The sequence below is a fragment of the Canis lupus genome, chromosome 33 (genome assembly GCF_011100685.1).
Source record: "Canis lupus familiaris isolate Mischka breed German Shepherd chromosome 33, alternate assembly UU_Cfam_GSD_1.0, whole genome shotgun sequence".
NCBI classification, from domain to species: domain Eukaryota; kingdom Metazoa; phylum Chordata; class Mammalia; order Carnivora; family Canidae; genus Canis; species Canis lupus.
The window spans coordinates 26,415,921-26,443,309 of NC_049254.1; the positions used below are offsets into that span (position 1 = coordinate 26,415,921).

Genomic DNA, 27,389 nt, shown 5'->3' on the forward strand with positions numbered 1-27,389 from the left:
GGCACTGAACCAGGGTCATCACTCCTCGGTGACCCATGAGGGGCAGCTTTGGAAATCACTTGCTCACGTCCCCTCTCCGGTCTTCTGGCGTCTTCATCTGGCCCAATTTAGAACATCTCTGTCAGGTCCAACCAGTCTGACCACAGCTCAGACCTCCCGGGGTTGTGTTTGTGCAGGTTCCCTCCCAGGTGACAGCCCGTCTCCCTCTGCCTGGTGCACTGATTCCTGCCCCAGACCCCACCAGCCACTGGCTCTGCTCTCCTTCAGAAACCCTGTACTAGTTATATATCGATTTTTGACGGCTCTCTGCTGTCCTGGAGTGTTTTTTTTTTTTTAAATATTTCATTTATTTATTCGAGAGAGAGAGGCAGAGACACAGGCAGAGGGAGAAGCAGGCTCCATGTAGGAGCCTGACATGGGACTCGATCCTGGGTCTCCAGGATCAGGCCCTGGGCTGAAGGCGGCACTAAACCGCTGAGCCACCTGGGCTGCCCCCGGAGTGTTATTAAATAAATATCTAGCACGACTTTGCCTTGGGTGGCATTTCAGTCTCTGAAAATAATCTTCATGGTTTCCCCACTGTAGTGCCAAACCCAGTGGCTTAAATATGGTAAACCCTGAGGAATGCTCTTTGTTAGCATCTGAAACAAGTTGGTTTCGTCTTTAAGGCTGACGTTATTGTCAACTCCGTTCCGGTGAATCTCAAGCTTAATAGAGGGCTCCTTTCCCAAGCCCTCTTGGAAAAAGCTGGGCCAAAGCTCCAGGAGGAACTGGACATGGTGGGACGAGCAGTGGCTGTTGGCATGGGCACAGTTCTCCAAACCAGTGGATGCGATCTGCACTGTCGCTACGTGCTTCACGTGGTGGCTCCGGACTGGGAAGAGGGCAGCACGTCTTCACAAAAGGTAGGGCCAAGTTTGCGGTTCTCTGGGAAACTGGGTAGCGCTTGGGATCCTCCTCTCAGTATCATGTAGGTTGGATCCTCTCCGTCTGTCACATTATCAGGACGTTCTATCACTATGGCCATTTCTTTCAGCCGTGGCTGACTTCTCCCGGGGAGACTAGTTAATAATATAAATGGACTATAGTGCTCAATCATTATTGGGGCTCAGGGAAGAGTTACTGAAGATGACACGTCTTCCGTGAGGATAGTAAGGTGAGGGCGTGAAGAATGGAAGAGAATGAAGGGTCAGAGCAGTAGTTGTTTTGCTGCTTTCCTTTGTTGCTAAGTGAGTTTGGATCTTTTCAGAGGGCCTCTGAGGTTTCCTTTTCTTTTTCCTTGTCTACTCCTGTCTGGCCTTTCCTTTTCTGCCTGCCCTTAGCCTCTCTTGAGAGCAGAGGAGTAGACAGAGATCATAGTCAAAGTTGCTAAATTCTCATCATTTTTGTTCTAACTCCCCTTTCTAGGAAAGATGCATAAAGATGTGCTTTGTGCTTTTCAGATCATGAGAGACATAATCAGAAAATGTCTGGAAATCACGGAGAGCCTGTCCTTAAGATCAATTGCATTTCCAGCAATAGGAACAGGAAATTTGGGGTTTCCTAAAACTATTTTTGCTGAATTAATAACTTCAGAAGTGCTAACATTTAGTAGCAAGACTCAACTGGCAGCTTTACAAGAGGTTCAATTTCTGCTGCACCCGAATGATCATGAAAATATTCAGGTACAGTCTCACTCATTTCTGGTTATTTGGGCAGCTGAGCCCTACTGTTCTCAAATGTCTTCTTGGTGGGTCTATTAGGTTGTTTCTTTCATGTATTTTCTGTACAGGAAAGTAAAGGAGTGGTGTAGACTAGTTGCAGCACAGCAAATGTCAAGCAGCAAATTTATGGATACAGAAAAAAAATTTAACTTATTAAAAAAATTAACTTATTTGAAGAATAAAACTTCAAACATAAGTAAAAGTAGACAAAATGCCATAATAAACTGCCTTGTACCCATCACTCTTCTTCACAATGATCAACCTATGGCCAGTATGTTTCATCTCTACCTCCATTTATTTCCCTTCTTCCTATATTATTTCCAAGCAAATCCTAGACATATGCTTTACCTATAAACAATTCAGTATTTATTTTAAACAGTAGGATCCTTTTTAAAAAGTAACATAACCACAATACTGTTTCACACTTCAAATAAATTGAGAATCAGTCCCTTATTTCCTCTATTGTCAATTCAATGTCCAAATTTCCAATTGTCTCATAAATGCTTCATTTTGTTTTGTTTTTTTTTGGAGGGGTTGTTATTTATTTATTTATTTATTTATTTATTTATTTATTTATTTATTTATTAATTTGAGAGAGAGAGAGAGTGTGTGTGTGCGCGTGCATGTAGGGGAGGGCAGAAGGAGAGGGAGACAAAGAATCTCAAGCAGACTCCCTGAGCGTGGATCCCTGTAATGGGCCCTGGCTGGATCCCACGACCCTAAGTCCCTGTCCTGAGATCACAGCTGGAGCCAAAACCAAGAGCCCAACACAGTTGAATAACTGACCAAGCCACCCAGGCATCTTTTTTTTTTTTTTTTTTCCAGGCATCTTATTTTGTTTTTATAGCTTGTTTGTTTGAATCAGAATCCAAATAAGGTCCATATATTGCAGTAGAGCTGACATCCCTTAATCGTTTTTTAATCTAGGGGATTCCCTTTCATAGGAACCTAGAAAGTTTAGTACATAATATAAAAGTTGTAGTCCTCTAAATAGGAGGACAAACGGTTGTCTATAAATTAATGTCAGGACATCCCCATGGGCATAGGAGAGTTGGAACTAGGAATTCCAGAACCATCTTCAGTTGTAGCGAGTTCATCAACCAGCTGTCCTCTTTTACACACGGAGCTTGCCTGCTGTCTCCCCACCCCTGAGAGCCCATCAGCTGGGATCCTGGTTCTGTAGTCTCCCTGTGTCCACCTCCCATTACTGGATCAACTTTTAGCAAAGAAGTTATACTTATTTTTTTCCTCCCCCTAAATCTCTCTTGCTTGTTTCAAAGGAGAAAGAAAGTGATGATTTGAGGATGTCACTACCAGGCAAAGAAATGAAATTCACAGGTTTATTAACCCTAGGATTAGGGTCCTCCAGAGAGAACTACTTTCTAGTGATTCCTCTCCTGGGACAAATTAAAATTAAAAAAATGGAAGTGTTGCTGTCTTATGTGACTATCTTTCTTCTTTTTTTTTTTAATTTTTATTTATGATAGTCACAGAGAGAGAGAGAGAGAGAGAGAGAGAGAGGCAGAGACATAGGCAGAGGGAGAAGCAGGCTCCACGCACCGGTAGCCCGATGTGGGATTCAATCCCGGGTCTCCAGGATCGCGCCCTGGGCCAAAGGCAGGGGCCAAACCGCTGCGCCATCCAGGGATCCCTGACTATCTTTCTTTTACTACTATGTTGTTGTGGTGGTTGTTTTTTACAATTGGCAAGGTACTTGCTCTTACCGATTATGAAAAGAATATTCATTGTAGAAACTTTGAACCACACAAAATGCATACATTCTTTTAGTTGCATTTCGTCTTCTTTTATACATGTGTACTTTTAGAAGCAATTACAGGGATGCCTGGGTGACTCAGTCAGTTGAACATCTGCCTTTGGCTTGGGTCATGATCATGGGGTCCTGGGATCAAGCCCCACACGGGGCTCGCTGCTCAGCAGTGAGTCTGCTTCTCCCTCTGCCTGCCCCCTACTTGTGCTCTATCTCTTGCTCTCCCTCTCTCACTCATTCTCCCTCAAATGAATAAATAAAATCTTTTTAAAAAGTGGGATTATATAATGCAACTTAATAGCATTTTTTTCATTTAATAGTATAAAAAGAATTTCTCTATTCCATTAATAATTCTTTGAAAATGAGATTTTTGGTGTCTGTTAAATGTTCCAACACATGGATATACCAAAGTTTATTTAACCATTTCCCTGCTGGATTTTTGAACTTTTATCTTTTCTTTGCTATACATAGTGTGTAATGAATATGCTTGTATTTATAACTTAGTTCACATATTTTAATAGTTTTCCTAGAATGAATCTGTAAAAACAGAATTATATGTATTATTTTTATAATTTCAAAAATCCATAATGAAAATAACACTTTCAGAGTTGTTCTCTCCTAAGTATGTGTGCATGCAAGATTGAAAGCCCTGATGAATCAAATTTATTCATCTACTGAGGATTGCAGTGGTCAAAATTGTCTTTGTATTTACAGGCATTTTCACATGTATTTGCCAGAAGGACTAATGGAAATGTCGTCAGTGACACAATTCCCAAGGCTGAAGATGCACAAGGTTCCGTAAAGCTGTGAGATGATAAATTGTTTCTAGTTGCTAAATAACTATTCAGTGAAAGACGGTAGTGATGCCTTTTAGGAAGGAATCAGTTAATGACAAAGAAGATATTAAATTATATCCCACACCCCTGAGTATGTAAGACATTGGTGTGCTTATGTGGTCTGAAGTGAAAGAGTAGGCAGGCAAAATTATATAGTCTCTGCACGGCTTGTAAGTGGTGATGTGGCTGTAATTTCTAAGGATAATGTCACATGTGTTTTCAGAAATAGATACATTTAAAGAGACACCACCAACCAAATGCTTCTCCTGTGTCAGATCTGCCGTTGCTATATTTGAGTTTATCCAAACTCCTGTTTGGAGTTTGCTGAGGCTTCCTAAATCTGAATGTGTGTTTTCCCATCAAAGTTGGGGCTTTTTCACTCATTTCTTTAATCATTTTACCATACCACACTTTCTCCAGTGCCCCAATAACATGAATATGAGGTGTTTTGATAGTGTCCCACAGGTCCCCGGCATCTGTCTCTTTTTTTTTTCCCTTTCTAAAATCTCTTTTCCCTCTTTTCATCACATTGGATAATTTCTGTTGATCCACCTCCAAGTTCATGGGCTCTTTTCTCTGTCCACTGCTAATCCAGTGAATTTTTTATTTCAGATACTGTATTTTTTAGCTCTAAAATGTCCATTTGGTTCCTTTTTTTTAAAAATGTAGTTTATAAACTGCAGAGCCTTCTATTTTTCCATTCCTTCCAAATCATTTTCATGCATTCAACTGCGTTTATTTTGACCTCAGGGAGCATAGTTACAGCAGATGTTTTAAAGTCTTTGTCAGGTAATTCCAACAACTGGATCATCTTGAGATTAGCATCTGTAATTGATGATCTCAATCCTTGAGAACTGGTCACATTTTCCTGGTTCTTTATACGACAAACAATTCGGGATTACAGACTGGGCATTTTAAATATTATGTTGTGAAACTTGGTTCCTATGGAAATCTATTGGAAAATGGTGATTGGTTTGTTTTAGCCAGCAGTCAGTTAAGTTCATTCTAAGTGCTCTGTCTCACCTTCTGTGTGGGCAGCAGTTTCTTTCTTTCTTAAAGATTTTATTTATTTACTCAAGAGAGACACAGAGAGAGAGGCAGAGACCCAGGCAGAGGGAGAAGCAGGTTCCATGCAGGGAGCCCGATGCGGGACTCGATCCTAGGACCCCGGGATCATGCCCTGAGCCAAAGGCAGATGCTCAACTACTGAACAACTCAGATGTCTCACAGGCAGCAGTTTCAATGGTAATTTAGTTCTCAAGGCCTTTGCTATGTAGCTTGGATCTGCCCCACATGTGCAACTCCAGGTGAGCTCGGATTTATCCCACTTCATACACGGAATACTGGCTACCTTCTCCAGCTCTTCCGTCTGGGACTCTTACATTCTCTGGCTCAAGGGAGCCCATTTTCTAGGTCCTCTGTCCAGACAGACAGGGTTCTCTGGGAGCTTAAGCTGCCTGTTCAGTTGCCTCATAATTTTGTGTGGTAAGGGTTGCCCTTGTGGGCACAGTGGAGAGAGAGAGAAAGAGGAAGAGGGAGAGGGAGAGAAAGACTGAGCCAGCCAGAGGTATTGTCCCTACACACAAATACATGCTTTTCTTTTTAAGAATTTTTTTTTTTTAATTTGAGAGAGAGAGAGAGAGAGAACAGGAGAAGGGGAAGGGCAGAGGGAGAGAGAGAATCTCAAGCAGACTCCTTGCTGAGCTTGGAGCCCCACATGAGGCTCAATCTCACAACCCTCAAATCATCACCTGAGCTGAAATCAAGAGTCAGACACCCAACTGACTGACTCACCCAGGCGCCCCCACATACACGCTTTTCAGACCATAAGGGCCTTTCCTCTTGATTCTTCTGGACAGAAAGGACCGAGTGTTTTTCAGAGTTTTAGCTTCCTGTGGTGCCACTGTGGAGTTCTGCAGCTGGGCTCATCTTGAGGCAAGGCCTGAATTAGAAAAGGAAAAATAGGGACAATCATGAGGATTCCTTCTCATACTTTTCAGCTCACAGGGACCCATTTTCTTTTTCTAATCCTCTGGCCACAAAAGTGGGGATTCTTATTGCATAGTTCTGCAACTGGGGCCACCTTCAGGAGAAAAGAGGAACATTTTTGAAACAAAATAAAATGGGAAACTCTCCCTCCCCTTTACAGGTGGCTTCTTCAAGTTTCGACTCCCTCCCCCAGCCTGCCCACTGTTTACTTTTCAGGTCTCAGTTAGTGGCTTTTCGTATTTATCCTGCACTTTTAGTTATAATTCATGAGTGGGACAGGTGCTTGGGGTCCTGACGTTACCTTGGCCAGCAGCAGAAGTCCACATTTGATACGTGTTAGATTTTATAATCCTTTCCCAGAAACTGGCAATCACTGGAGCTCAGAGTCAGGGCTGGTTAAAGGCTGGAGATCACAGGGAGGGGGAAGAAGAAGTATGAGAGGAATGCATCTGAGGAGTCTGAGATCTAGGTCGTTCTTCTGTTGCTGACTTCGTTGGGGACTCCATTTCTTTTCTTCTCAGGTTCCTATGGGACTGTGTCTAGCCCAAATGTAGACATGCACGAAATGAAGATTGGTCCCATCATCTTCCAGGTGGCCTCTGGAGATATCACCAAAGAAGAGGCAGATGTGATCGTAAATTCAACATCGAAGACATTTAATCTCAAAGCAGGTGCTTCACTTGTAGGATTTTGAGTAGTCTAATAGTCAGCTATCCTACAGTTGCTATCACCAAACTGGTTTCTACAAATTTGGCTTATTAATATTAACAATATTAAAATTATTTTGACATGGTTTCTAATAATTGGTTAACAGTTTATTTATAAGTTTTTCTTCTTTCTTATCAGAAATACCCACGTTATAGGATTCTTTGATGATTGAGAAAGCTTTTTAGATGATGAAGCAATCTTTCTGATCCAGATGTACTATTCTGATTTTTAATAATATTTCTTTATTCATGAGAGTCACAGAGAGAGGCAGAGACACAGGCAGAAGGAGAAGCAGGCTCCCAGTGGGGAGCCCACTGTGGGATAGGATCCCAGGACCCCGGGATCACAACCTTAGCCCAAGGCAGATGCTTAACCACTGAGCCACCCAGGTGCCCCACTATTCTGATTTTTTTAAAAATTCATTTTTGTAACCCTCTTGCTTCTCTCCTGTAGGAGTGTCCAAAGCAATTCTAAAATGTGCTGGACAAAATGTGGAAATGGCATGCTCTCTCCTAGGTAAGGCACAGTATTGTTTTTTGGTTCAAAATTGTAAGTGGAATGCTGAATATGGGAGGCTTTGGAGAGGCTGAGGAAAGCCTTGGGACTGGGGAGACAACATGTCAATCTTAAAACCATATATTTGACCAAAGAATTCTAATCATAGACAATTAGAAGTGAAAAAGTAATTTCACACTTAAAAATAGAAGAAATATTCCTCAAAGACCATAGTTAGGAGTCTTTTTTCACATAAAATGCTTTGCGTGTCAAACAAAACATTTTGCTTTTTCTAAACACCCAGAGAGTGGGTTCTGTATCTAATTTTGCATCTCTGTCTTATGTTTCCCAGCTCAAACGGGCAACAGTGATTATATAGTTACAGAAGGTGGATTATTGAAATGCAAGAATATCATTCACGTCATTGGTGGAAATGATGTCAAGAAATCCATCTCCTTTGTTTTGCAAGAGTGTGAAAAACGGAATTACTCATCCATTTGCCTCCCAGCCATTGGGACAGGTTTGTAATCTCTGGATGTCGAGGTGTCCACCTTTCCTTTGCTCTGGTGCTGTTAATATAGTTAACGCAGAGTCTCGGTAAGGGTGGCTCCTCACCCCAAGGCAGCCCCTAAGGGAGTAAGCAAAACTGTGGGTGGTTTAAATGAGAGGAAAAATTTGTATGTGATTGCTTCCATGGCTTTTCATGGGACTTTTCCTGGTCTTACCTAGACAGTAGGCTTGAGAAACAAGATATGGAATACGCTGGAAAAAGAAAAAGTCTTGTTCAGGTGGCCACCTTGAACCCAGCAAATCAGCTAAAATCTCACTGACTAGCTGGAAAAGACTTCCTAGATGCTTATGGATAACTTATGTGCAAATTATTATAGATTATAGCAGATAGCTAACAGCTCCAAGTATCTTACAAAATTAGCTTAGCTGGAATTGGGTCCCCAAAGACATCTGGAAGAATAAGGATACATGAATATAGTCAGGTGACTGAACAAAAAAGAAAAAATATCTTTTTAAAGAGCATGATATTTCAACATATATTAGCATCTTTTGCTTTTTATGGACCTTTTGAAGACATTAATGAGCCCAAAAAGGTTAATTGCGCTTTGTAACACAGAGGAACACAGTGAGCTAAGGCAACTTGACAGAGCAGATATGAGCAGCTGATACCAAAAGTTAGATTTCTGGGTCCTTTGTTCGTTGTTGGGCTATTGGCTTCCTGACATAATGGAAGAGAAACTCCCCAGTGCTTCTAGGACCTCAAAAGTGTTTGCTCATACATTGCTAGAAAAGCCCATGATGAAATACTTGGGCAGTGGGCATTCATTCTGCGAGGGCCGGAATCACCAAATTATTTCTCAGCCTTCCCAGTTGGATCTTCTCCCCAGCCCCCAGTTTTATTATCTGCCTTTCCAGGAAATGCCCAAAAAGACCCAGATAAGGTTGCTGATGCCATAATTGATGCCATTGAAGACTTTATACAGAAAGGAATGCTCAAGTCTGTGAAAAAAGTTAAAGTTGTCATCTTTCTGCCTCATCTACTGGACGTGTTTTATGACAGCATGAAAAAAAGAGAAGCATCTCAGGCTTCTCCCCAACAGTCTCTGGAGTCTAAATTAAAATGTGAGTTGACCATTTTTATGAAATGCATGTTCCTGATACTGATGTCACATGAGAAATAGCTAATCTTTAGCAAACCATCAGAAAGAGAAATTAAGAAAACAATCCCTTTTACAATTATCCCAAAAGAATGAAATACCTAGGAATTAATTTAACCAAGAAGGTAAAAGACCTGTACTCTGAAAACTATGAAATTTCTATGAAATTGAAGATAGCACAAATGAAAAAATTTACCATGCTTATAGGTTGGAAGAATTAAAATGTCCATGCTACCCAAAGCAATCTACAGATTCGGTGCAATCCCTATCGAAATCCCAATGTCATTTTTCACAGAAATAGAACAAAGAATCTTACATTTGTATGGACCCATTAAAGACCCCTAATATTCAAAGCAATCTTGAGAAAGAAGAACAAAGCTGGAGGCATCATTCTTCTTGGTTTCAAACTACATTACGAAGCTATAGTAATCAAAACAGTATGGTATTGGCATAAAAACAAATAGATTAATGGGACAAAATAGAGAGCCCAGAAATAACTCCATGAATATACAGATCTTCCTTCACCTACAATGGGGTTACATCCTGATAAACCCACTATAAATTGAAAATTTTGTAAGTAAAAAACATAGATTTAACATATCTAACCCACTGGACATCATAGTTTAGCTTAACCTACCTTAGACATGCTCAAAACACATTAGCTTATGGTTGGATGAACTCATCTAACACAAAGCCTATTTTATAATAAAGTACTGATTATCTCATATAATTTATTGAACACTGTAATGAAAGTGAAAACAGAATGTCTTTACGGGTACAGAATGGTTATAAGGATATTGGTTGTTTACCCTCATGATTTCCTGCCTGATTGGGGTTTGCAGCTTGCTGTCCCTGTCAAGCATGACAAGAGAGTATGGCACCATACATTACTAGCTTAGGAAAAGATCAAAATTCAAAGTGTATCATTTTCATACTATCATAAAGTTGAAAAAATCATAAGTTGAACCATTGTAAGTTGGGGACCATTGGTGTGGTCAATTAATTTACAACAAGGGAGTGAAGAATATACAATGGGGAAAGGATAGTTTCTTCTATAAATAGTGTTTGGATGCTTGCTTCAGCAGCACATAAACTAAAATAAATAGTGCTGGGAAAACTGGACAGCCACATGCAAAAGAATGAAACAGGATTACTATCTTACACCATACATAAAAATCCACTCAAAATGGATTAAAGATCTGAAACCATAACACTCCTAGAAGAAAACATGGGGAGTAAGTCCTAGATGTCAATCTTGGCAGTGATTTTGTTTTTGGATTTGACACCAAAGCACAAATAGCAAACTACCTCAAACCAAAAAGCTTCTGCATGGCAAAGACGACTATCAATAAAATGAAAAGGCAGCCTATAGGATAGGAGAAAATATTTGTAAATAATATATCTGATAGGGGTTAGTATACAAAAGGGTTAATATATGAAGAACTCACACAACTCAATCAGAGAAAGCAATCTGATTTTAAAATGGGCAGAGGATCTGAATAGATATTTTTCTAAGGAAGACATACAGATGGCCAACAGACACATAAAAAGGTGCTCAACATCACTAATCATCGGGGAAACATAAAGAGATTTCACCCCACCTGATAGAATGGCTAATATCTAAAAGACAAGAAATAACAAGTGTTGGTGAGGATATGGGGAAAAGGTACCCTCATGCACTGTTTGTGGGAATGCAAACTGGTGCAGCCACTGTTGAAAACAGTATGGAGGTTCCTCAAAAAATCAGAACTACCATATCATCCAGAAGTTCCATTTCTGGGTATTTATCTTAAGATAGTAATAAAAGATATCTGCACCCCCATATTCGTTGTAATGGTATTTATAAAACCAAGACATGGAAAAACCTATGTGTCCACCAACAAATGAATGGATAAATGATATATTTTATATATATATATAGTATATATAAATATATATATAGAACAATATATTGTATATTTATACACACATACACAACACACATATAATATGTACATGTGTATTACACACATGCACACACAATGGAATATTATTCAGCCATAAAAAAGAAGGAAATTCAGCCATTTGTGATAAAATTAATGGACCTAGTAGGTATTATGCTAAATTAAATAAGACAGAGAAAGACAAATACTGTTTGATCTCATTTATATGTGGAATCTAAAAAACAAACTCATAGATCCATAGAACAGATTGGTGGTTGCCGGAGGAAGCACAGGTTGGTGTTGGGAGGTGAAGAGAGGTGAAAAGGTGGTCAAAAGGTACAAACTTCCAGTTATAAGATACTTAATTCCTGGAGGTGTAATGTACAGCATGGTGACAAAAAGAGAGAGAAGTAGCTAATCTTCCTTTCTTTTCTGTTTTAGCATCTGTGAGTTCCCCAAGTCAGTCTCCACAAAAGCAGAATCCTTTGGTTTTGAAAAAGAAAACAGAATCAGCAACTTTTCAGGTGTGTGGTGAAAATGTAAAATGTATGAAAAATGCTCTCTCCTGGATACAGGATCTGATTACAAAGGAACTGTGTCCTTACACCAATGAAGATGAGTGTATCAAAGACTTTAATGAAAAAGAATATCACAAATTGAATGAGCTGCAGGAGAACTTAAATATTGCCATTTGTTTGGACAGTGAAAGACCTTTGATTGAGGTTTTTGGAACTGGCAACGATTTGACACAGGCTAGAAATGCAATTGAGGAAATGATCAAGGGAATTAGATTGGCCAAAGAACAGAAATCCCAGGCAGATTTTATCAGTGAATTTATAGAATGGCAATATTACAACAATGGCACTTTTCATAGTTTTGACAAAATAACTAATCTGCAATTGGAGAATGCAAGGAAGGCAAAGAAAAGGACAACTCTTGTCAAAGTTAATCATAAGAGCTACACAGTGGACCTCGTCACAAACATTGCTACAGATACAAAAGGACACCATTTACCTGTTAAGCGCTTTATGAAATCTGAAGGTGAGTCAGATCATGTGCTCGTTATCCGTTACTGCACACCTTCTTTGGACTTAACACTATACATACATCAAAATTGTAATCAAGTAGACAAAAATCAAGCAACTCTTATGGAATGAAGTAAACTTGGTCTCTAAGCTTAAGGAGCTTACCTTATGGCTTATGGCTGGGGAAATGTAGCATGGGTGCATTCAACAGTCTGAGGATGACCATCTTCATGGTAACAAGACCCAAACCCTTGCGTTTGTTTCCATCTCTACAGTTTATAGGCTTCCCAGAGCCAGTTCGGCTGTGGAGGTAATGGCTGCTGCAGGCAGGAGAGGAAAAGCCAAGGGCTTTAAAGAAAGGTGGCCCAAGGTTTTCTAGAACAAAAGAAGACAGTCTGGTCAGTGTGGGCCCTCTCTGTGTCTGTGACTGATAACCCAGGGAGGGTTGGGAGCCTGTAGGATCTTCTCTCAGAATTCACTCCCTCTCCTGCCCTAACCATAAGGTTTCCTTAATGTACGCATCAGGAAGCAGCCTTCAAATTCTCTGACTGGATCTGCTCCCCACGAAGGGGGTGCTTGTGTTGTGTGGAGGGCCATTCCTGCTTTTGAACCACACAAGTCCTCCATCGAAACTAGTAAATTGGCTTTCTGTACATTATCGTCATCTCTTGTGAGATGAGTATGAATGAATTCCTCAGACTCTGAGCAACCCTAGGGAAACGACAAATCAAGTATAATATTCTGTTTAGCAGAGGAAAAAGAGAGCTACCACCACCACCTGCCTCTGAGCAAAACCTGTGTCCACCCAACTCTTAAGGATGCAGGGAACAATAATGAAGGAATGGATGGAGGGCCTTGTGATAGTGAGGAGTTCTTGCAAAAACCCACACTGTTGGTAACAAGACCATCGTAGGGAAATGATTTATTGTTAAATTATTAAATTATGACAGATTAGAGGCTGAACAGAATATGCAGCTGTGTCATACTACACCAACGATTCTTAAATCTGAGCATGATCAAACTTAATTAAGATGCAGGTACACAAGCTCCACCCCTCAGAGAGTCTGAGTCAGTAGATCTTTGGAGTTTTTTTTTTCTTAACAAGCATTATAGTTGGTTCTAATGTAGGTTGTCTGTGGGCCGCACTTGGAAAAACATTCCCCTAGAAAGATAGGGAACTTCTTAAACACGTCGAGTTAGGAGATTGTAAAATAGGAACACAGATGATACTCAGTTCTTCAGTGCATACCAGGAATGTGCAGGTGGGCCTTCCCAGGTGTGTGGTCCTCAAATGTCCTCCTTGCAGTGGTGATCCCTGAGCACTGGAGTGATATGAAGCAGCAGGATGTCTGTGTGGTTGAGCTACAGCCTGGTCATGCAGAATATGACACAGTGGCAACCAAGTTTAATCAGACCTGCTCACACCTCTACATAGAGAAGGTAAGCCTTCTGCTGACGTGGCGTCTCTTAAATTTTTTTTTTTATTTTTATTTTTTATTTTTATTTATTTATGATAGTCACAGAGAGAGAGAGAGAGAGAGAGAGGCAGAGACACAGGCAGAGGGAGAAGCAGGCTCCATGCACCGGGAGCCCGACGTGGGATTCGATCCCGGGTCTCCAGGATCGCGCCCTGGGCCAAAGGCAGGCGCCAAACCGCTGCGCCACCCAGGGATCCCTGACGTGGCGTCTCTTAATGGTGGAAATAAGTTATATCATGGTCCTGGATAAATCATTCATTTTCCAACACTTTTTTTTTTTTTTGCACAGAATTAGAATATTTTATGGTAATCGGATTCTAGATTGTAGATTCTATTCCTGTCACCATAATTACAGATACACTAAGATTGTTAAAAATGAAATTAACGTTCTTTCCAAGGTCTGTTTTTGTGAAATACTGGATATAAAAAGATTTCTGAATGCAGAAAGGTGACACCTGGCATTGAATTTGTTGTTTACTTTTTATTTGTGAAAAAGTAATGGTCCTATCTGTGTCTTGCCAAAGGCTCTTGGACCAACGGAATATTTCCCCTTGTTGATTTGCAGATTGAGAGGATCCAGAATCCACATCTCTGGAATAGCTACCAAACAAAGAAGAAAGCCATGGATGCCAAGAATGGGCATAAAAACAATGAGAAGCAGCTCTTCCATGGGACAGATGCTGACTCGGTGCCACATGTCAACCACAATGGCTTTAACCGCAGTTATGCCGGAAAGAACGGTAAGGAAGCAAGGGATCCAGCTGCTCCAAATGGAGTGTCAGTCATGAGAACCCAAACTGGTGAGGCACAGTGTGGATTGATTGCACTGTGTTCTCTCATGGTTTGTTGGTGGCCATGCTGCAGCCAGAGTTTCAGTGTAGGTCTCATTATATTTCATCGCAGAAGGACTGATTGGCCCTCTGGGGTGGAGGAATGATTTTTAAAAATTAAAAACACATGAAAAATATTTTTAAGAGGTTTTGGAGAGAAGAACTGAACATTGTTTTAACATTATTTGACATATTGGGTCAACTCATCAGATTATAGACGAAACTGAACTTTTTTTTTTTTTTAAGATTTAATTATTCATTTGACAGAAAGAGAGAGTGAGAGAGAGAGAGAATGAACACGACCAAGGGGAGTAGGAGAGGGAGAAGCAGGCGCTCCACTAAGCAGGGAGCCCAGTGCGGGGCTCGATCCCAGGACCCTGGAATCATGACCTGAGCCGAAGGCAGACACTTCACCGACTGAGCCACCCAGGCGCCCCCTAAATTGAACTTCTTAAAAATGTTTTTTCTCTTCACAGCTGTGGCGTATGGAAAGGGAACCTATTTTGCTGTCAATGCCCGTTATTCTGCAAATGATACCTACTCCAGACCAGACATAAATGGGAAAAAGCATATGTATTATGTGAGAGTACTTACTGGAACCTACACACGTGGAAATCAGTCACTAATTGTGCCTCCTCCAAAGAGCGCTGATAACCCTACTGACCTGTATGACACTGTCACGGACTGTGTTCAAAATCCCGGTTTATTTGTGGTATTTTATGACTACCAGGCTTACCCAGAGTACCTCATTACTTTTACCTATTAACGTTTTTTCGTGTCCTTCCCAGAAGACCTTGTTCATCTATACATATGGAATTGTAAAACAAGTCTTAGATTTTTTTTTTTCCCCTCTAACAGCTTTTTCTAAGATCAAGGGATCCTTGTCACTGAAACAGACTTTCTTCAGCTTCTCCTTCATCATTGGAATGAACCTATCTTAAGAGCAATAAATTTGAGAATTTAACTCACATAACTTAGTTACAACTGTGTGTCTTCAACTGTGGACATTAAATCTGAAGAAGGAAAGAACAGGTTTGTATTTTCGGGAAGAGAAAAGAAAGCTCATCTTAAAGACAGAGGGCACAGCTATGCAATGTCAGCTGTTGCTGGGGACAGCTGGTATCACATCGGGATGCCATATTCCTGTGAGGGACACAGGATTACTGAGTGGGTAGGATGGCTGACTTCCATGGGTGCAGGGATGGTGTCTAACTCTTTTTTTTGGGGGGGGGGGTTCCCTGGCCTGAGGTCTGTGCCTGATGTAAACAGATGCTCCAGAAACATTTCATAAACCAACTAAGAAGGAAAATACCTAGTTAGACATCGACCCAGAGTAGAGGCCATCTCTTTGACATCCTTGACTTTGCCTTAAATCAAACAGATTCCGTGACGGGGAACTCCGTTCTTCACGAACTGAACCATGACCTGTGGGACAGGTCTAGTCGGTGTTCTGTGCCTTGCACAGGTCAGGGGCTGTGGTCTAGTGTGTGGCCCAAGGGAACTGGATCCCACCGGCTCTGTGCAGCACAGCAGTCCCGGCAGATCCTTTTTTATACTAACCCCAAATCTGCCTTCATCTAACTTTTGCTGGTCTTAGTTCTGCCCAGTGACAACCGTGGGATAAGCCTGCCATACTTTCAGTGTGAAGCCCTTCTATTATGTTAAGATTAACTAAATTCTAATGTTACTAAAGAGCCTATTTTCTCTGGCAGTCTAGCTTTTGATTTTAAAGACGTGTGCATAAGTAAACCAAAGGAATTGAGCAGTCATATTGCTAATTTGCTAGCTCAGTATCTATTAGATAGTCAAGTGCCGGATTTTTAAAAAATTTTCCCCAGGTAAATTTCAGATTCAGGTATTTATTGAGTACCAGGTAATAGAATAGGTGCTTTCATATATTCATTTTATTCCCTCAAATGATCCCATCAGGTAAGAATTATATCTCCATTTTAAAGTTGAGGAAACTGATGCTCAGAGTGCAAGAAACTTCCTTGCCTGAGGTCACCTAGGTAGTAGTCCTCAGAGACTGAGCCACAATCCTGGTTCCTGTGGCACCAAGCTCTTCCCACTACAGAGCATGGCCTCTTGGTTAATGTTACCATTTCAGGAACATCTCTGGTAATCTATAAGTCACCCTCATATTTCTTTGGCTTTTTCCTTCTGGCTTTGGCTTCCATTATAATCTCTTCATTTGAAGCTCTGTAGGCCAAGAGGCTAGAGCTGATGCCTAGTGATGCCTAGGTGCCCTCAGACAAGGCGGTATTGCTAGGAGGTTAAAGGCACTCTTCCGTGGCTATTATGAACTCACTTCAAGTACAGCAGGTTGAGGGGGCCAGTTCTGCTTCATTAACGGACAGATATCTTGGAATTTGTCTTGCTTTTTTTTTTTTTTTTTTAAGATTTATTTACTTATTTGGAGAGATAGAGGGAGAGAAGGGAGGGAGAGAATCTCAAGCAGATCCTCTGCTGAGTGCGGAGCCTGACATAGGGCTTGATACCACCACCCCAAGATCATGACCTGAACCGAAATCAAGAGTCAGATGCTTAACTGACTGAGCCACCCAGGCACCACTGCTGCTGTTTGTTTTTTAAGTGGACTGGCAAAGACTGCTTAGGAGTGGCTTCCCGGCCATTGGCCTCTGAGCTCAGCCTCGACAATGGATGTTAAGAAATAAAAGGGAAAGGGGCACCTGAGTGGCTCAGGGGTTGAGCATCTGCCTTTGGCTCAGGTCGTGATCCCGGGGTCCTGGGATCAAGTCCGGATTGGGCTCCCTGCATGGAGCCTGCTTCTCCCTCTGCCTGTGTCTCTGCCTCTCTCTCTGTGTCTCTCATTAATAAATAAATTATTTTAAAAAAGGAAAGAAAGGAAAAGGATAGACTTGCTCTCAGATTTGCTCTTGTTCTCCAGTGTTAACTCAGGGCAAATTTGAGTATCAGGGTGTATTGTACCAAAGTATAATGATCTCATCAGTAAATGTTATAGTTATCCGCAATCTAAGGAAATTTATATCTTTTACCTCCTTTTTGAATAAAGTACTTGGAAAATACATTTGGTGGTAAACCTCTTTATCCTTAAGGATGGATACAGGGGCACCTGAGTGGCTCAGTTGGTTGGGTGTCTGCCTTCGGCTTGGGTCGTGGTCTTGGGTTCCTGGGATCGAGCCCCGTGTTGGGCTCCCTGCTCTGTGAGGAGCCTGCTTCTCCCTCTCCTGCTCCCCCTGCTTGTGCTCACTCTGTCAGAGAAATAAAATCATTTAAAAGAAAAAAGGATGGATACAAGAGAGCTTGATGATAAATACAGATCACTGCCGAAAAGAAAGACAACTAAATATGAGAGCATCAAGGGGTCCTTAAAGTGCTAATAATATTGAGCTGAAAATTACAGCAAGGGCACAGTACAGGTTTAGTTCAGTACTTCTGAAGGGCAAATTGACTCCAACAAGAAGCCTCTGCTCAACCAAGCCCACTTGGAGACTGTGATGGGTTTAGGGGGTATCCACTAGGGCCAGAGATTCTTAAACACTTTGGATATTTGAATCACTTGAGGTGTTTGCTGAGCTAGCAAGTTCTGGCCCATCCCAAAGGAGTCAGGTTCTATAGCTCTACAGAGGTACCCAGAAATCTGCATTTTCAGCAAGCACTTCAAATGATTCTGCTGTCCTGATACTCAGAATCGTGTAGGACTTTCATGGCTCCAGGGACTTTTGCTCCAGGGACTTTTGCCATCATGGGCCCCTGAATCCATAAAAAGTAAGAAGTATGAACAATTACGTTTTGCAACTGCATTGATATAAACATGAATGCAATGAAAGCTGGAGTATATGTTTTTTTTTTTTTTCCAAAGAAACTAAAACATTTTGGGGACCCCTAAAGACTCATGGACCTAAGCACTGCCAGCTGGACAGGTCAGCCTTGCTGATACTTAGGTGTGATGCTGAGCCATATTCTTAATAGAAATTTTGTTTTTAATTCTTACATTCTCCGTGTGAGCCGAGCTGGAACGCACTGCCCTACACAGAGGTGGCCCAGTCCTGAGAACAGGGGAGAATGAGCCTGTAGTTTTTAATGCCTCAGGCCTCTGCAGGGTTAATGTATTTATCTAATAGTTTCACTCACTCAGGCCTGCTTATCTGAGAAATACAGGATGAAATGGGACCCAGCTCCGAGTGCCTGACAGTCTCCCCCTTTTAGTCTCTCTCCTCCCTGCCATACTCCCCTTCGCAGAAGCCAAGGTCTCCATCTTGATAAAATTAGGAAATTTATCTCCCATCACCACTCACCCTTAGAAATCCATCCATATCAATGTCTTAACTCCCTTTGGGTCTCTGCATGTCAGACTGTTACCTCTAACTGAATTAAATGCTTTGTTTCAGAATATCCTTCAAACTTTTCTGACCCCAACCTATATGAGGACATGAAGAAACACATTTATAGGGCAGCCCTGGTGGGTCAGCAGTTTAGCACTGCCTTCGGCCCAGGGTGTGATCTTGGGGACCTGGGATCGAGTCCCGCATTGGGCTCCCTGTGTGGAGCCTGCTTCTCCCTCTGCCTGTGTCTCTGCCTCTCTCTCTGTATCTCTCATGAATAAATAAATAAAAATCTTAAAAAAAAAAAAACATTTATATCAGGCCCAGCACACACACAGATATAACTGAAAAGTTTTATGAAATATACTTCTCCTGAAAAAAAAAAAAAAAAGAACACTTTTCCTGGAAATTTTCATGAAATAATACATTTACTAATGAATTTACTGAAATCCTCTATTCTATTTCACTTAAAAAAATGCTGGTCTTACCCATTATATTGATTTTATGACTTATTAATGGATCACAACCTGCAATTTGAAAAATAATAAAGGAAGAGCAATCTTTAAAATATCTGAAGAAAAAGAGATGTCTATTTCTGCAATAAGGATCTATCTACTAAGGGGAACAGAGATCTTATCCTTGGCCACAACATCCTCTACCCAAATGTATTTGATGGAGTGTTGCCAACAAGTTCTTCTTTTTATAATCCATTCAGTGAAATATTTAACAAGCCACTACCATATGCTGGGCACTCTGATCAAAGCTCTGCGAATACAATAATCAAAACAAAGCCCAACCCCCATGGAGTGACATTCTAGTTGGGGGAGATAAACAATAATCAAATAAATAGGTAAATTAAATAAACAGATATATAGTAGTCACTTAGCAGTAAGTACTACAGACAAGTTTCTTCCAGACCTTTCTTTTCCTGGGCATATTCATGTAACACCTCCCTCACTGCTAGAAGGCATAGACTTTCTTTTCTTTTTTTTTTTTTTAAGGCATAGTCTTTCTTTGGATGTACTGATACCTTAAGTCTGAAGACTGAGAAGGATGGAGCCAGTTGTCAATTCATCCTAAAAGATTACTTTGCTTTCCTTACCTGTTTATATTTGTTTCACAAATGGTTACTCAGAGATCCATATGGTTTTTTAATTTCTAAATTCTTACTTAGACAGTAATGGTAATAAACATTCCCAGACCTTGTTGCAAATATATTTAGAGTAGGCTCAGTTTCACTAGATCAAATTTTTAGTTGCAGGAGTAACATTGGTGCTTTTCATCCCCAAGAGTAGTGTTCCTAGATGTCCCAGTTCCTTCCGTAAGAAGGCCTTATACTGGACCCCAAGCTACTTTTTTCTTGATTGGTATCCTGCTCTGGATGACAGGATTTAGCCAGCGAGAATTCTGTAGGTGTCACAAGTATGATCACTTCGGATCAAGGCTAGAATCCACCCAATGGATGCACTAGGCCAGGGGTTGGCAAACTTTCTCTGTAAGGAGACAGTATTTTTAGCGTGGCAGACCACACCGTCTTAGTCACTGCTCAACTCTGACACTGTTACTCTAAAGCTGCCATAGACGATATGTAAATGAATGGCATGGCTGTGCTCCAATAAAACTTTATTTACAAAAACAAGCAGTAGGCCGACCTCTGCTTGAGACTGCTGAAGAGATAACTTTCTGTTGAGAACACCTGGGGCTTGCATTTGAGATAGGCTAAAAGGATGGGATGGGAGAGGAAAGGCAAAGGCACTGAACAAAAACTAACAAAGAGCCAGCCCGGCCAAAGAGCAATGTTTATGAATGAAGGTGGCAAGAGACTGAAACACAATTAAGGTAAGAACAAGTGCATTTACAAGCATGTGCAAATTAACTTTTTGCTTTTCCATCTTTTATTTAAAAATCATATTATTTTTAAAAATATTTTTAAGGTATTATTTTAAAAGTCATTTCCTTAGGACCACAAACTTCTTCCTTTTATCAGAAGTTGGGCCACTATCCTGGTTACTTGTGGATTCACTAAGCAGTCCAACAAGTCATCTGTAGAAATGAATGTCTGAGAAGGAGCCATACTACTATCTGAAGCAGTTTGTTCCGCAACTACATCTTCATTTTTACTCATCATCCGTTGCCTCTTGGTACAGTGCAATTTTCCAGGGTGTTCTCCATCTTTGCCAACAAAGTCTTTACCATCACCTTCAAATATACCTCTTCTCTCTGATGGTAGTTCTTCAGAACTCAGTATTACAGGAACCAGATCAGGGCCAAAGGGACTTGCTGCCTCCTGTTTTATGGTTCCCAAGAGTAAGTCCTGGTCATCCATTTGTTCCACCTCCATGTGATGGTGCACATTTAATCCTTCCTTTTTCATGTCATCTCTATTTGTTCTCAGTGCTTGGATTTCTACTACCTTAGATGTTCTGTAATCAAAAAGGGCAGAAACGGCTCTATTTAAGTAGTGGCAATTGACTTCATGGGATGTTTTCTCAACCTGTGGAAAAAAGAAAAACTCTTTAGAATGGATATATGTATGCATTTACATAAGTTCAAAAATAAATGTCCTAGCCAGGGTTGATTTATCACAGGAAACTAACTGCCATGAACACCAGAAGTGGCCTACCTCAGTTGGGTTTAACCAAGCTCTGGTATTGTGTGGGTCCTCTGCAGTCTTCAGGGCACACACAAGCATGCGTGTGATTGCCTCTTCCACCCGGGTTTGGTGGTCCTCTTCCTGAGTCAAGATTAAAAAAATATGTTTTTTTCATTTGTATTCATCTCATGGCTTAAAATGGACTAGTGTCTCTATTAATTGTGTATCCTGTTCTTTTATTAATATAAACTTTGGGGATCCCTGGGTGGCGCAGCGGTTTAGCGCCTGCCTTTGGCCCAGGGCGTGATCCTGGAGACCCGGGATTGAATCCCACATCGGGCTCCCGGTGCTGGAGCCTGCTTCTCCCTCTGCCTATGTCTCTGCCTCTCTCTTTCTCTCTCTATCATAAAAAAAAAAAAAAAAAAAGAAAAAGAAAAAAAGAACAAACTTTGTTATAGAAGGAATGAATATGTTGTTGGAAGACCACAACTTTTATGTATTCATTAACACCCGCCATCTAGAAGAGTTATAGAATACTATACCAACCAAGTTTAAGTATTACCCCGTCTATGAGACATAGGCCTTAAGTAGGAGCTACCTTGTGATGTTTCTTCCAATCTTTTCCATTTGTTGACATGTTTAAAATTTTATTTAAAAGCACTATATAGAGAGGAATTATACCTACTGGATTTGATAACTGAGGAATGGAAGAAAAATTATAATAAACATGCTTGGTCACAAGAATGAAATGGCTAAAAATCCAAATATGGTTCTTTAAAGATAAAATAAGCATAAACTAGAGCATTAATGATTAATTACATTAAAATGAACAATTTTGGGGGATCCCTGGGTGGCTCAGCAGTTTAGTGCCTGCCTTCAGCCCAGGGTGTGATCCTGGAATCTCAGGATCGAGTCCCATGTCAGCCTCACTGCATGGAGCCTGCTCCTCCCTCTGCCTGTCTCTGCCTCTCTCTCCCTCTCTCTCTCTCTGTGTCTCTCATGAATAAATAAATAAAATCTTTAAAAAAATAATAAGAAAATAAAATGAACAATTTCTGTTCAAAAGGCAACAAAAGGAAAAAACCAAACCAGATATCTGTAACACATAAAATTGATACAAGGTATCATGTATATATAAAGGATCCACATATATTAATATGACACATTGTCCAGTTTTTTTAAATGGCCAAAAGACATGAAGACATGCATTTCAAAAAGAGAGCAATCACATGACTAATAAACATGAAAATATGCTTAACCTCACTAATAATCAGGGAAATGCAATCAAGAAACTGATGAAATTGGCAAAAGAGAGTATGATAATTCCAAGTAGTAGAAAAATGTGCATTGACAGACTCACTGATGGTGGAAGTGCAAACTGGTATGCCATTTGGAAAACACATTAGCATTATCTTGTAAGCTTGAGTACTGTATACCTATAGACCAGCAATTCTACTCCTAGAGGAATACATATTCTTTAGAGTAACTCTTGTACACGTGCACAAGAATATTCTACTTAAAAAAAGCAAAAAATTGGAAACTACTCAATTATCCATCAACAGAACAAAGAACCAATAAATTGCGGTACATTAATACATGAGAATATATGGGACATCTGTGTGGCTCAGTGGTTAAGCATTAGCCTTTGGCTCAGGTCGTCATCCCAGGTTCCAGGATTGAGTCCTGCATCAGGCTCCCTGCAGAAACCTGCTTCTCCCTCTGCCTGTGTCTTTGCCTTTCTTTCTGTGTCTCTCATGAATAAATAAATAAAATCTTTAAAAAAATACATAAGAGTATCATACTACAGTGAAAATGAATGAAATCCATCTCCACAATAAGACGCCACCTCCCACCAGTATGGCTATCATAAAAAAATACAGATAACGACAAGCTGGTGAGGGTATAGAGAAATAAGAATCTTCACACATTGCTGGTGAGAATCTAAATGTTTTTGCAAACAGCCTAGCAGTTCCTAAAAAGGCTGATATATGTGATGGTTAATTTTATTAGTTAACTCGGTTAGGCTATGGTACCCAGTTGTCTGTTGACTAAATGTTGCTGTGAAAATACTCCGTAGATGTGATTAACCTTTACAATCAGTTGACTTTAAGTAAAGGGGATTATCCTCAATAACGTAGAAGGACCTCAGGTGAAGGCCTTAAAAGCAAAACTAAGGTTTCCTGGAGAATGGATTCTACCTCGAGATTTTAATAGAAATCTGGGTGAGTGTGTTTCTAGTCTGCCAGCCATCCTACAGATTTCAGACTCCAGACTGCAACTTCAACTCTTGTCTTTATGATCCATTAATATACCATGACCCAGAAATTCCACTCCTAGATGAATACACAAGAAAATGAAAACATACGTTCACATAAAAACTTGTACATGATTCTTAATAGTGGCATTATTCACAATTGCAAAAAGGAGACAAAACCCATATGTCTACCAGCTGATTAGTAGGTAAACAAAATGTGGCATATCCATTCAACGGAGTATTATTCAACCATAAAAAGGAATGAGGTATTGAAACATGCTACAATATAGATGAATCCTGAAAACATATAATGCTGAGTGAAGGATACTGGCCACAAAATACCATATATTATATGATGTTGGCAAATCTATAGGGACAGAAAATAGGATGGTGACTGCCTAAGGCCAGAGAGGAAAACGGGGGAGCAACCATTTATATATAGGGGTTTCTTTTCAGGTTGATGAAAATATTCTAAAATTGATTATGGTATGATTGCATAATTCCTGAATATACTTAAAATTTCTGAACTGTACACGTTATTGTTTTTCCACAGACTATTCAAATGCATTTATTTCGATCCTAAAATAGTTCTATTCTAGTCCATTTGATTCTTTTTTTTTTTTAGATTTTATTTATTTACTCATTCACGAGAGACAGAAAGAAGCAGAGACCCAGAGAGAGGGAGAAGCAGGCTCCCCACAGAGAACCTGATGCCAGACTCCATCCTGGGAACTGGGATCATGCCCTGAGGCGAAAGCAGATGCTCAACTGCTGAGCCACCCAGGTGTCCCAGTCCATTTGACTCTTAACCAGGTTTTTAAAAGCTGCATTTAAAGCTAGCAAAATTTTAAACAAGTAAAACTCCTAGAAGTTCTCAAAACCTCTAAGAAATTTTTTTAAATTGAAACATAATCAACATGCAATGTTACATTTGTTTCAGGTGTGCAACATTGAGATTCAACAGCTCTATACACTATGCTGAGGTCACAGCATAGTTACCATCTGTCACCATACAACATTCCTACACTGACTCTCTTCCCTATGCTGTACCTTTCATCCCTGTGACTTATTCATTCCATAACTGGAAGACTGCATCTCCCCCTCCCCTTAATCCAGAAAGGAGAGGAGTAGGGGATGAGGAAAATGCACCATTACAAATATGATACGTATATATTATTTTACAAGTATAATTACAATGAAAGATATAATAATGGAGAAATTATTAGAGCAAGAGGAAAGCCTTTTAAAATTAACAAAAAATATTTTTTAAAGTTTGGAAAACATACCAATAAATATTCAATACATTTCCACACTAAAAGAATAAGGAAAACTACTAAAAGAAAAGGATTAAAAAAGGCACAATTGAGAAGAATTGAGAATACACTTTATCCTCTGGAATATATTAAGATAGAACCTGCACCACCTTAACAGAGAAATAGAGAAGAGAGGAATATTGTATCACCTGAACAGAAGTAGAATTTCTTTTTTTTCCAAATTTATGTGACTTGTGACAGGAATATGAGTCAGGATTTAGCTTGAGTTCTTGTATTGAACATGGTAGGTTTTAAAATCTAAGGGTTTTTGGAGTTGGCAACAACAAATAATTATGGCCTAGTGCTTGAAGAGACAAGGATAAAAGCACCACCTGACAGAGGAAGATATAATTACTCAACTCCTAGTGTGCATTCCAGTGTTTCAGGAAGAATGAGTGGTCTTCAAACTGTGACATATACAGAAGTTAAGGAAGGAACTAGAGTCCTGGTTTGATGAAGGACAGAAATCATCCACATTAAATCAGCATCAAGTCCTTAGGTACCAAACTTGTAGGTACTACTTCATAACTTGTTATACTCAATGACACCGAAAATCCTGTGAGAGACAGCTGAACAAATGGTACAGAACAAGCTTCTAAAAAGACCATAGTGGCTTTCAGACTCTTGAGGCCAGATAAACTTAAATCTAAATACAATATGAACAAATGGTATTCTATAGTACATTAACAAATAATACATCACAACCAAGTGGGATTTGTTCCAGAAATAAATGATGACTCAATACTAGGAAATCCATTGATTTAATTTACTCAAATACCAGATATTTACTAAAGAGGAATGTTATATGACCATTTCCATCGATGCTTAAAAGGCATTTCAACAAAATTTAATACCTTTTCTGGATTAAAAAAAGTAATGAATTGACAGATACTTAACATGATAAAATATATATACAATCCACCCACAAATCCAGCATTTTACTTAAAGAAAAATCACTAGAGACTGCTCTAAAGTCAGAAAGAGACAAGGATGTCTGCTATATTCATTATTATTTGTTAGTGATTTGGAGATACTAGCAAAAGTAATTAGACAAAGAAAAATATTTATAGAAAAACAAATTGAAAAGGAAAAGGTTAAAAGTATCTTAATTTTCCAATAATCTGAGAGACACCTAAAAACCCGAGAAAATCAATTAAAAATCACTACACACAAGAAAATAATTCACATTAACACAAAAATCAATAGCCTTCATGTACACAAACAATATCCACTCAGATGATACAATGGAAGAGAAGACCCACCTCACCATAGTAGCCGAAAAAAGATGAAATGCCCAGGAATAAACCGTTAAGAAAATGTGTAAATCCTATGTGAGGAAAACTTTAAAACACTCCCGAAACAAAGACAACTAGACTTGGGCGAAAAGAAAGGTATTTCATTCCTGGATAGGACAATCCAACACCATACAGCTCATATAAAATTTAATAAAAATGGAATAAAAATATCAACCTTCTTTCCCTAAAGCTAGATGAACTGATCCTAAAGATCATATGAAAAAACAAATTCAAGTAGAACCAGAAAAACACTGCAAAAGAAAAAATTTCTGGGAGTGCCTAGGTGGCTCAGTTGGTTAAGTATCTGCCTTCAGCTAGATCATGATCCCAGGGTCCTGGGATTGAGCCCCAAATTAGGCTCCCTGTTCAGCAAGGAGCCTGCTTCTCCCTCTGATCGTGTTTTCTGCAGCCCCGCCACCCACCCCCCCGGCTCAAATAAATAAATAAAAAAAAAGATTTTTAAAAAAAGAAAAGGTTTCTGGACCTATAGATACTAAAAACAATACTATAAAACTTATCTAAATAGAACAGGGTGGAAGTGTTGAAAGAATGTGAAGAAAGGCCAATGGTAGAAATAGATCCAAGTAAACAGAGATATCTAATATATGATTAAGGCAATATTTCAAATTATCACAGAAAAGACAGACTTTAAAACAAGTGATGCCCCTGACAATTCTTTTTTTTTTTTTTTAATATTTTATTTATTTATTCATGAGAGACACAGAGAGAGGCAGAGACACAGGCAGAGGGAGGAGAAACATGCTTTAAGCAGGAGCCCGATGTGGGACTTGATCCTGGAACTCTGGGATCATGTCCTGAGCCAAAGGCAGACACTCAACCGCTGAGCCACCCAGGCATCCCACAGTATTAGATTTTTAAAATTGTAAATTTGACATCCTAAAACATATATGGATGGGGCATCTGGGTGGCTCAGTCAGGTAAGTGACTCTCGATTTTCTTTGAGGTCATGAACTCAGGGTTGTGAGATAGAGCACTGCATCAGGCTCTGTACTGGGCATGCAGCCTGCCTAAGAGTCTCGTTCTTCTTCTGCCCCTCCCCTCCCCTCTAAAAAAAATATATATGGACATGGGTGAATAAAACAAATAAGTAGGTGTTACTGTTAGAATGGATCCCAATTTTCAGTGTAGGGAAGAGATAAAAATACAGAAACAAATAAGGAAAAAACCTATAATATTAACCTTAAA

The 27,389-nt window shown here is 39.9% G+C and overlaps 2 protein-coding genes across 9 annotated transcripts in view; one reads left to right on the top strand and one right to left on the bottom strand.

The window, feature by feature from the left end:
• The window catches only part of PARP14 (poly(ADP-ribose) polymerase family member 14), a 37,102-nt gene extending 19,634 nt beyond the window's left edge, over window positions 1–17,468 (top strand). For 2 of the 5 annotated variants that reach the window (XM_038583029.1, XM_038583030.1), the window contains 11 exons: window positions 669–905; window positions 1,443–1,664; window positions 4,186–4,264; window positions 6,818–6,967; window positions 7,458–7,520; window positions 7,852–8,019; window positions 8,925–9,131; window positions 11,530–12,129; window positions 13,420–13,553; window positions 14,157–14,331; window positions 14,898–17,468. In XM_038583029.1, coding sequence (XP_038438957.1) covers window positions 669–905; window positions 1,443–1,664; window positions 4,186–4,264; window positions 6,818–6,967; window positions 7,458–7,520; window positions 7,852–8,019; window positions 8,925–9,131; window positions 11,530–12,129; window positions 13,420–13,553; window positions 14,157–14,331; window positions 14,898–15,187 — 2,325 coding nt within the window. In that variant the 3' untranslated portion in view covers window positions 15,188–17,468. Of the gene's footprint in view, window positions 1–668; window positions 906–1,442; window positions 1,665–4,185; window positions 4,265–6,817; window positions 6,968–7,457; window positions 7,521–7,851; window positions 8,020–8,924; window positions 9,132–11,529; window positions 12,130–12,388; window positions 12,512–13,419; window positions 13,554–14,156; window positions 14,332–14,897 lie in introns of those variants that run through there. The other 3 variants (XM_038583033.1, XM_038583031.1, XM_038583032.1) reach the window with 3 other exon arrangements.
• Window positions 17,469–20,508: 3,040 nt separating this feature from the next.
• The window catches only part of HSPBAP1 (HSPB1 associated protein 1), a 64,734-nt gene continuing 57,853 nt past the window's right edge, over window positions 20,509–27,389 (bottom strand). For all 4 annotated transcript variants that reach the window (XM_038583034.1, XM_038583037.1, XM_038583035.1 and 1 more), the window contains 2 exons: window positions 21,352–21,462; window positions 20,509–21,222 (listed from right to left, as the gene is read on the bottom strand). In XM_038583034.1, the coding sequence (XP_038438962.1) occupies window positions 20,686–21,222; window positions 21,352–21,462 (648 nt within the window). In that variant the 3' untranslated portion in view covers window positions 20,509–20,685. The remainder of the gene's footprint in view (window positions 21,223–21,351; window positions 21,463–27,389) is intronic.